General features: G+C 46.7%; 1 protein-coding gene across 1 annotated transcript in view; it reads right to left on the bottom strand.

Annotated features, from left to right (window-relative positions):
* Positions 1–10194, bottom strand: part of PTPN21 (protein tyrosine phosphatase non-receptor type 21) — a 31369-nt gene extending 21175 nt beyond the window's left edge. Inside the window, exons 1-2 of the mRNA XM_075844380.1 lie at positions 9930–10194; positions 1619–1906 (exon numbers count right to left, since the gene is read on the bottom strand). Coding sequence (XP_075700495.1) covers positions 1619–1798 — 180 coding nt within the window. The 5' untranslated portion in view covers positions 1799–1906; positions 9930–10194. The remainder of the gene's footprint in view (positions 1–1618; positions 1907–9929) is intronic.
* Between the last annotated feature and the right edge of the window lie 998 nt (positions 10195–11192).

Genomic DNA, 11192 nt, shown 5'->3' with positions numbered 1-11192 from the left:
GTGTGATATTGTTCCCACCACAGCTTCTTCTACTGTCTCCCCCTTTGCATTGCCCAGTGACCCCGGCAGAGAGGATGACCCGGCCCGGCAGAGAGGATGACCCGGCCCGGCAGGAATGATGTGAAGACATTTTTTAGCCATCACGCAGCAGGACCGGCATGTTAAGCTGCTGCTCAGAGTTGTTAGTCATCGACCATCTGGAACTTACAAACCCACAATTAGGTGTCAAAGAGTCACCGGAGTCCACGCAGCTTTCTACTCCCTATTACAACAAACACATTGTGACGACACCAGGAAGATAATGGAGACTGTAAAGAAGAATGTGGTGAGAAGTGCTGGACCTTCAGGGGGGCAGCGACTCGTCACCGGCCGGGAATGTGGGACACGTCGCTCTGCATTCCGCTCATTCTCTGGTGGTCGGACCGGGTGGGACAGGTTTGTTGTGAGCAGCACAAAACCCCAGCTTTCCAGAGCGCAGAGAAAAACACAAAGTTCAATATCCAGCTGTGAGCAGGCAGGTGACCGCAGTGTGCCGGGCCGTCCATGCCACACGCCAGTTCAGTGACTCCGAACACCGAGCGCAAGGTGAGAGCAGGGCACAATTTGTAGTACAGCTCCTCATCTAACATCACACACATTATATATACACACACACACACACACACACACACACACACACACAGTGATGTCACTGGTCACAGGACTAGCAGATTTTCCTTGCTGTATTTGCAGATGAGGAGGTTATAAGGACGTGGAGTCTGGACCCGGACAGCGGGGAATGGCCGGAACCAAAGTCACAGACACCACAGGCCAACAGGGAAAACTGGGCACTCAGAACAAAGAAGGGTTATTTAAAGTGGATCTCCGCTCTTCTGTCAACAAACCTGGGGAATTGATCAAATAGCGATACCCGCAATATAATGTTATTCCCTAAATACAAACGTCAGGGCTGCTGGATCCATCCAGACTACATACCGCTATACATTCTGCTGCTGCATTTAAAGGGACAGTACGTCCTCTGGATGACAGGCTACAGGAGGTGTCACAGCGTTCGGACATTGTCGGCCCATCCTAGTAATATCCCACCAATGTCTATGCTGAGACAACTCCTAATAATAGAAAACTGGCGTAGAAGAGTTTAATACATTCCCCGCTTTGTGTTTCAATTCCTCACCATTTTTAAGATCTCTGCATGCTGTCAATGAATGCGAACATTCTTCACACAGCTGAGGGTTTTTGTGCAATGTATCAATGCAAGTAAAAACCATGAACCTTGGGTCCATTGTAGGAGAGAGATTTGTGCTGCTGCTGTACTTATTGTCTACATTGATACATTGTAACAAACGATCAGCTGTTGTCAGCCTGTGAATGTAAAGAAGAGTTTTCCTATTCACTGTCCGCAAACAGAGATCTTATAAATGGAGCAGAATTGTAACAATGTATAGAAAAGTTGCAGAATGTTGCATTATACAATATTTACATGATTTATAAAACAACGGCCGACCCTTTAAAGGTGCAGCCTCACACTAGAGCAGCCGGGCATAGTCACGAGATACAATTTGGTCGCCCAGCAGCTACAGAACTACAAGTCCCAGCATGTGTTGAGGAGAATCGTTACCTCTCGGAGCTCCAGCCTTTGGGCCACGGCCTCCAGACATTCCTGTCCCGAACTTTCCACCGACAGGGTAAATTCCACAAACTCATTGTTAAGCAGCTGGATTCGGGCCACCAGGCAGCTCTTACTGGACACCGTGTATCTCCTCGTCCGCTTTAACTTCAACCCAAAAGGAAGCGGCATCTTCGAAGCGAGCGCGATCAGCTGGATCGTCCCGAGTGTCCCGCCCAGATCATCCAGCGGCCATTAAATAGAGAGAGAAGAATCTGCACGTGTGACACATTCAGGACCCTGCGGGGAGACGAAGCAGAAAGATTAGTATCGGGGAGATTAAGTGTACAATACACTCAAAATGCACAATCGGGACGGATCCGCCTATGGGAAAGCTGGGTGACAACCAATATGCCCACCATTACAGCTCCCATCATTTCGCAAATACTTCTAAAATAAGAAATTAAGCAACTTTGCAATTTATCCTACTATCGTTTTAGGTTTACAGCTCCTATGCAGGTCTATGTGCTCAGACAATGTGCAGTCATGAATCCTCATATCTGCCCTCTAATTCTTACGAATATACATACAGTAGGATATAAGTAGTAGAGGACACCTGGAAGGCAATACAACTGCAGAATCAGACTACACAGGGTTAGTGTGTAGTCTGTACCATGGAGATACAAAGGTCTGCATTGGAGCTGTGGACACAAAACGACATAAAGATAGGTTTGGTTTTTTTGATGGAAAAAGTTACTTATCTCCAACAATTAGTTACGGCTCCGCTAATCACCAGCGGTTTAGTCCATGCAAAATATTCTGTTTCCTTACAAACATCCAATCCGCTGACAGCAGAGAAGAGAAACATCTGACAAGTTATAACATTCTCATCACCTTCATTAATAACCGCGCTCCGGCCGGCGAATGATCAGCGACCTCCTGGCAACATAAATATAGTCGTTACCTCATCCTACAGATTTACATTCAGCAATTATGTAACTGTGCCGGATAACAGGTGAGGGAATATTTATAGTAAGACATGAGTCACAACCATCATCATAGCGTCAGGACCGCGTCAGGACCGCGAGCGGAGCACAAAATAAGGCGGAGAACAGAAGCAGAATCTACATAATTACCATTTCTCTGATACAGAGCTCCAAATCACCTGCATAGACACAAATAACATGCAAGCTATCTGCTGCCATCACTAGGGGGCACTTAAGAGCTTATTGCATACTGATAATACATGTTATTAATAACAGTATACAGTGAGCTCCCCCTAGTGGTGGCTACAGGCAGACAGAATGGTATCACATCACTATATTTATGCGGAGCTCTGTATCATAAAAACAGATCCCCAACCACTAGAGATATATATTAAGAAATCAAGATCGAACCTAAAAACTGCATTCCATGATACGACGACGGCACAGAAGCGGCAGTAATGGTATATAGATGTACTTTGCTGCTGGGTGTATCTGAGCAGGGAGCGCACAGCCCTGTCTTGGAGGCGAAACTCATATCTCCCCATCACACTCAACAAATTCTTGTGGGTTTATTCAACTGCCAACTAGAGGATCAATTTTTGCCAAGTTAAGCGACTGCAAAAAAAAAGAAAAGCACAAGACCCGTGACTCAGTGCCCACTCGGAGCAGAGGTGAAGCTGGCATACTGCGGCAACGCTGGACCACACGTGGCACAGCAGAGACGTCACCTCTACATACCTGACCTATAGGAAGCTGCCCCAATATTCCAGAACATCAGCAGGACAGCGGTTATAGAGACTGGTATACATCAGGGTGGACAGATATTAACCCTTATCATGCCAGACACGTATTCATGATGGGATCCTGCGCCGGACAGACGACGTGCTGCAATCTGGATCGTTTTTCAGAATTACCATTGCCCCTTATGGGAAACTCAACTTCTGGACGTCCGGCTCAAGTAGATAACATGAGCTCCCCAGTATATGTATCCTATGGGGACCCGAATGTTTACCATAGCGGTGTACCCGGACGCTGCAGTAATGGGGGACCCCTCCAACAATCACCTTCAGAGAGCAAAGAAAAACATTTAAAGTAGGTCAATTAAATGGTAACGTTTATATCCAGAGGCTGAAAATTTCTCCGGATTATATCTCACAGCCGAGGGACTGTTACAATTGTATCCATTCTGTACAATTCTTTGTCTGCGCTCCAGACTGGTACAATGTATCAGTGCTGGTAAAATGTCTGGAGCCCAGGCTGCTTAGCTCAGAGGATTGTGTAAACTGGATACAGTGCAGCAAAGCCTCAGTTGTGAGAAGTATAATAGGCCCTTTTCACATGGAGGAACTTTGAGGCACATTTTGACATGCCGGCACTTTCTTGCCGCAGATCTCGCTGCGTTTTCCGCTGGCGGCAATTGAGGGCCGCGGTGAAAAAAAATACAGCGAAAAACGCTTTTACTGCCACCTATTGATTTCAATAGTCGGTCAAAGGCGGAACCGCGGCATAAAAGAACATACCACTTTTTTTTCCCCGCGAGTGGCTAAATGCCGCCGTAGAAAAAAAGAAAACGTCTCTGTCTCCCATTGAAATTAATGGGAGGCGGTTTCGGACATTTTTTTGCGCTGATTCCGGCATGGTTTCCGGGCCAAAAAAACCTCAGTGTGGACTGGCCCTTAGGGCATGTTCACATTGAGTTTTTTTTGCAGGCAGAAAAATCTGCCTCTAAATTCCTTCAGGAATTTTCTGGCCGTTTATGACATGACTGCACTTTCTTTGCCGCATTTTTTGTGGCGTTTTTCGGCCACGGCCATTGAGTGTCGAAGGCAAAAAAATGCAGCGAAAACAGTTTTCTCTGCCTTCCATTGATGTCAATGGGAGGTCAGAGACATAAATGTGGGAAAAAACTCCTTTGCCTCTCATTGAAGTCAATGGGAGGCGATTTCGCCGCTGTTTCCACGTGAAGAACAGCGGTAAAAAACTCCACGTGAACTGGCCCTTAGGATTTCTTCAAAATGTTGAGGAAAGATTAGAAAGTTGCAGAACTTTTTATTATAAAAAAATTAAGATTTATTTTCATCAAATTCTAGTCATCCCAGGAGGCCGGTCTGGACGAAGAAGCACAGAATTCTGGGTAAGTGTAAGATTTTTTCTGAGTTGCATTTTTTGCGGCGGAATAAATGCTGTTTCGCCGCTAAAAAATGCGACATCTGATATTTGTTACGAGTTTTACCTCCGCATTGAATTTTATGGGGAAAACCCATAATACATTAGCAGCGATTACACAAATACAATTGACATGCTGAGGATTAAAAAAAAGAAATAAAAAAACGCAGGTCAATTTATGAGCAGTTTTTCCGCAGAGTGTGAACATACCCTTAAGAATAAAATGCACATCCGGCCACGCCAAACATAAGGGCAACTACGCAGCTACTTAATGTCTATGGTCGGATTTCTATGTAACTGGTTCCTTCAGTTTTTGCCGATTATGAAATAACTAATTACATCTCTGAGCCGTCACATAATGACATAATTAGGAAACACTTTAATCTTAGTGACCTGATCGCGTAACGTTCATCTTTCCAGTGATCACAGCGATAAGATCATTACAAAATATCTGGAAAAATCAGGACTGGAGGGTGTGGTTTGAGCCAAAAGTGGAGTCTAAGGCCTTGTTCACACAGGGCAGGCTTTATAGGTCTGCTCAGCTGGATTTAATGCTGGTTTTGGCTTGAAAAAATACATGCAAAATCTGTAGTGTGTGAACAAGGTCTAAGGATGCAGTCACACGCGACAGATTTTGTTTCTGAAATTTTTTGCGACAAACCATCAGTTCCATTCATCTGAATCGATTTTGCAGATTTCCCTGGCCCCGATTATTTTTATTTTTTTTAAGTAAAGCCAGGGAGTGTATCCCAGAGGACCCCCGCCAGACTACTCTGCCCCCCTTCAGACTACTCTGCCCCCCTCCAGACTACTCTGGCAGCAACTTATCTCCCGCAGGAACAAAGGATTGGCAAGTTAAACTCCAACATGCCCAGTCCTTCTTTCTTCCAAAAGTCGGGATACCCTCTGACACATTAGTTAGTCGGCCAGTCCCACCCAAATCTACAGATTCCGACGACTTTCATATAATGTGTATGGGCAACCTAAGGGTAACACACACACGGCCTATTCAGGACGGATACACTGCGTCACACTGCACAGCGTATCCGCCCTGAACACCGCAGGGAATGCCGTCCGAAATCCCTGTTTTTTCGGGCGTAAATTCCGCTGCGTAAATTATTGCATTTACTTACCCCCCCCCCCCCTCCCTCCCTCCTCTAACGTCCGCTCCGGCCTCCCTGGATGATGTTGCAGGCCATGTGACTGCCGCTACAGCCTGTGATTTGCTGCAACGGTCACATGGCCTGCTACGTCATCCAGGGAGCCTGGACAAGAAGCAGGGAACTCTGGGTAAGTATAACTTTATTACTTTTTTTCTTACTTGCGATTTGTGCGACGGATTCACTGTGATTCTGCCGCAAATATCGCTACAGACTCTACTTTGTTGCGGGTTTAAGCACCCCAAAAACCGCAACAGAAGAGCAGCGATTCATGCTGCGGTTGAAGAAACTGCACCGCAGATCAATTTATGTGCGTTTTTTTCGGCTGCATTTTTCCGCAGCGCATGGATGAGATTTGTTGAAATGTCACCCACACTGCTGCTACTGTAATACGCCGCGGAGTATCCACAATTAATCAGTTGCAGTGTTTACGCCGTGTGTGTTCCTACCCTAATGGATCTCCACTTTTTTGGATCCATTCCCAGATTTGGCTAAAAGAACAAAACAAAAAAAAAACAAACGACTTAGAAGAAATAGAACCCAAAAAGTTAAGAACCGGCAGCAGAACTTTTTGGTGCACTGGCCACCTGTCTCAGGTGATTTTATACGGGCAGATATCGCCCATGTTTACCACTTTTAAAACAAGCACACAATACAGATTGTCGATCGGCGCGCCCATTAAACGGAGCAATGATTGTTTAATAGTAGAATTAATGATCGCTTGTCCCCATAAATTTCCATGATGTCGGCTGCACATCTCCCCGTTTACATGAATAGATGGGACATCGTTGATCGGCGCTCGTTTGCTCCTGTCACAAGGAGCTATGGATGGGGACGAGCGCTCGTTACTCCGATCTCTCGTCCCCGTACATTATTATCATGTCGGCAGCGCGTCTCCTGTTTACACACCATGATGCGCTGCCGACAAGGAGAATTTTTCACTTTTTTAAAACGATACAATCAGCAGATGATGATCCGGCGTTTGCTCGTTCATCTGCTGGTCGTTCACCTGTTTACACAGGACAATTATCAGCAACGAGCGTTCAATGAACTAATGATCTGCCCGATAATCGTCCTGCATAAAAGACGCGATCAGCCGATGAATGAGCATTTCCCCGTTTATCGGCTGGTCGGTGCCCTGTTGCCCGATTCACACTATCATTGAACCGTGTAAAGAGGAATTGGCACAAATAGCTCAACAATCGACCCATCGTTTATCACTCACAGTTCATGCAGAATAATTGTCATCAATAATGTAAATGTTCGTTAATCTTCTCCAAATAAAAGGACGTTGAACTTGCGTTCATAAATGTCGTCATATGTACGATAATTATAACGATGGAAATGTCTGTCACATGACGATTTGTTGAAGCAACAATCATTCGTCATAACGGGCCTGACCACAGATGAATATTTACTATATCTGACGATCGTCCAATAGTCAGCAAATTTGGAGGATTCCTGGTGACTTTTTTCAAATGGACCCAAACGCAATGGCGGCGGCATTGGTCCAGATGATGAGCAGATGTCAATGACAGTAGGTGTAAGATCCATCTTAAGGGGTTTTCTTTCAGTCTGGACCTATTTAACCTGTTGCATAAAGTAAGAAATGTATCTAAACCCTATAGTAGTCGTCACCAACTCTCGGCTCTCCAGCTGCTTTGAAATTTACAACCGCTGCAGCTGTCAGGGCATGCTGGGGGTTGTAGTTTTGTAAAAGCTGGAGAGCCACAGATTGGAAACTACTCTACAGAATGAGAACAATTCCGATGACAAGCCCCAAAAGGTTTCCGGAAAAACAACCTCCACCCTATAAGCTGCACCAGCAGAATCCAGGCCAGGACTCATTGCAAATAGACTGTTCTCAGGGGCATCACAAGCCTCGTACCCGCACCATTCACAGGAAAAGGCCGATTCTCCCACAGCCCTGCAGGGTTATCCACTTATTCCAATGACAACAGCTCTTAATACAATTCCCGAAAAGTCAGATATTGCACGCCACCGTCCGCACCTCTACATTACAGGTGTGCACCAGTTCCAATGGACTCCAGCAGTCATACAGAGCTGACAGCCATGCAAATAGAGAGGGGGGGGGGGGGGGTTCTGTTTTCAGACCCCACCCCCTCTATTACCTCATGGCCACATAGGACATCTATAGAGGGTTGTCTATAATTGTGACACATTGTTATTTACCATTGAACGTTTTGTTACAAGTAATTACATAAAAAGTTAATTATTGATGCTTTCTGCATAAACACATCAGGATTATATGGACTGCTGGTGATATTTACATTGTAGCGGATCATAATTTACACATCCACAATATACAAGCGGCCCATAAAGAAGACGACTCAATGAAACAGACAATTCTGCAGAGCCTCACACTGATATCACAGTCCTACAATTACTTTCCATCAGCGGCCAGGAGAATAGTTACAGTAAAGTTAGAATGGAATAAAAACTAAAATACCCGATAATAACAGAGCAGGGTCCTGACTAATAGTAACCACCCCCAGCTGTCATGTCAGAGAACCTCCAGCTATTCCAGATTTGTTGGAGCGCACAGAGGGGACAGACTGCCCTGCCAAGACCCGGATCCCCCCGCTAGAGTCACAGCTTAATATAGATCTATGAAAATCCCATCAAGACTTCCAAGAAAGCCCCCCCCCCCCCCACTCTGAACCTATCTACCCCAATACCCCCTGAGATACACAGCAGATACAATGTATAACCCCCCCCCCCCCCCCCCGCTACACAGCAGATACAATGTATCATCACCCCAGCAGATACAACCGGAGCTACACAGCAAATACAATGTATCATCTCCCCCCCCCTACACAGCAGATACAATGTATCATCCTCCCCCAAACTACACAGCAGATACAATGTATCATCCCCCCCCATCTACACAGCAGATACAATGTATCATCCCCCCCCCATCTACACAGCAGATACAATGTATCATCCCCCCCCATCTACACAGCAGATACAATGTATCATCCCCCCCCCCATCTACACAGCAGATACAATGTATCATCCCCCCCCATCTACACAGCAGATACAATGTATCATCCCCCCCATCTACACAGCAGATACAATGTATCATCCCCCCCCCATCTACACAGCAGATACAATGTATCATCCCCCCCCCCATCTACACAGCAGATACAATGTATCACCCCCCCCCCATCTACACAGCAGATACAATGTATCATCCCCCCCCCGATCTACACAGCAGATACAATGTATCATCCCCCCCCCCCCGATCTACACAGCAGATACAATGTATCATCCCCCCCCAATCTACACAGCAGATACAATGTATCATCCCCCCGATCTACACAGCAGATACAATGCATCATCCCCCCATCTACACAGCAGATACAATGTATCATCCCCCCCCCCAGCTACACAGCAGATACAATGTATCATTTCCCCCCCCCCAGCTACACAGCAGATACAATGTATCATTCCCCCCCCCCCAGCTACACAGCAGATACAATGTATCATCCCCCCCCCGATCTACACAGCAGATACAATGTATTATCCCCCCCCCGATCTACACAGCAGATACAATGTATCATCCCCCCCCCCCGATCTACACAGCAGATACAATGTATCACACCACACACACACACACACACACACACACAATGTATCACCACACACACAATGTATGACTCCCCCCCGAGCTACACAGCAGATATAATGTATGACTCCCCCCGAGCTACACAGCAGATACAATGTATGACTCCCCCCCGAGCTACACAGCAGATACAATGTATGACTCCCCCCGAGCTACACAGCAGATACAATGTATGACTCCCCCCGAGCTACACAGCAGAAACAATGTATCACCACACACACACACACACACACACACACACACACACACAGCTACAATGTATCACCACACACACAATGTATGACTCCCCCCGAGCTACACAGCAGATACAATGTATGACTCCCCCCGAGCTACACAGCAGATACAATGTAATCCTGCGCTCTTACCTGTTGCACGGTTCCAGGGCTGAGCTTCTTCCTTCTCCCCCTTGGTCTGTGTGATATCAGGACACCGAGGTCTTGTCTTCCAGGCTGCAGGGGTTCAGTCTACATTACAGGGGTCCGCACTGCCTAATCCCAGCTCCACTGAACTCTGCTACTCACTTCCTGTCTGGAAGAGCTGGCAGCAGATCAATGCGCGCTGTGATGAGGTCCGGCGGGGGGGACTTACAGAAAGAAATACTCCTTGTAGTGAATAGTCCGTCCTCCTGCTGTGAACATGCTGAGTGCCCTCCGTGCTGGGCAAGGAAGGCTGGCAGTACATACAGACAGGGCGAAGGAAAGAGAAATGTAGTCCTGCGCGGAAGGATACATGGAATTACTGGGGGATCTGTGTCTGCGCTGCCCATGATGTCAGGGGGTTGGAATGCCAGGCAGTGGGAATGTCAGTGCTGGGACAGCTGCTCCGGCCCGGGCACATTACAGAAATAGAGGGCACTATAATAAATAGGGGGCACATTCACTGCGGTGATATCAGTGTCTGCAACCTAGTGCAACTACAACTCCCAGCATCCCAGGCACCACAGCACTGTCCATTGCAGCTGGCACAGGGTGTCACCCAGTCTAGAGCCTGGTTACGAAGCGTTTTTGGGGTGCAGGGTGAACCACCACATAACCGGGCAGATCTGCCTCAGGAGTCCGGGAAAGCTGGGTGATGGCCTCTGTGGGAGCCGGAATGGCGGCCGCATTGTTTATGACTCTGCTTTCCCAGAAACAGATATAACTAAGAAACAACTAGTAACATTCTTAATAACACTGAAAAGAACGACTTACATTGTCTATAAAATGACTGAAACGCCACAAATTATTTACATCTCGAATAATATAGATTGTAAGCCTTGTGGTCAAGGAGCCCCCCCCCCCCCCTGCAGGCAGCGATATCTTGATGTGCTCACAGGGGTCCGTGAGTCCATTATTTGTAGTCGATATCGCTGGAAGCCACAATGCAGGCAGCAGCTTTAGGTGAAGTTGACGCCTCGCGGTTTGTTGCGGATTTTGTCGCGGATTTGATGCAGATCTCACTTTTTTGCATTGCAAAGGGTAAAATCTGTGTTGAAATTTTGTGACAAATCTGTAACGTGTGAACTCAACCTTAGGGCTTATTTAGACGAACGTGTAAAACGTCCGTGCAATGAGCGTGATTTTCACGCGCCTCGCACGGATGTTTGTTAGTCAATGGGGCCGTTCAGACAGTCCGTGAGTTTCACGCAG

The sequence above is a fragment of the Rhinoderma darwinii genome, chromosome 12 (assembly GCF_050947455.1).
Source record: "Rhinoderma darwinii isolate aRhiDar2 chromosome 12, aRhiDar2.hap1, whole genome shotgun sequence".
Classification (NCBI taxonomy): Eukaryota; Metazoa; Chordata; class Amphibia; order Anura; family Rhinodermatidae; genus Rhinoderma; species Rhinoderma darwinii.
Note: the sequence above shows the minus strand (reverse complement) of the source record. Positions and strands in the feature narration are given on the sequence as shown.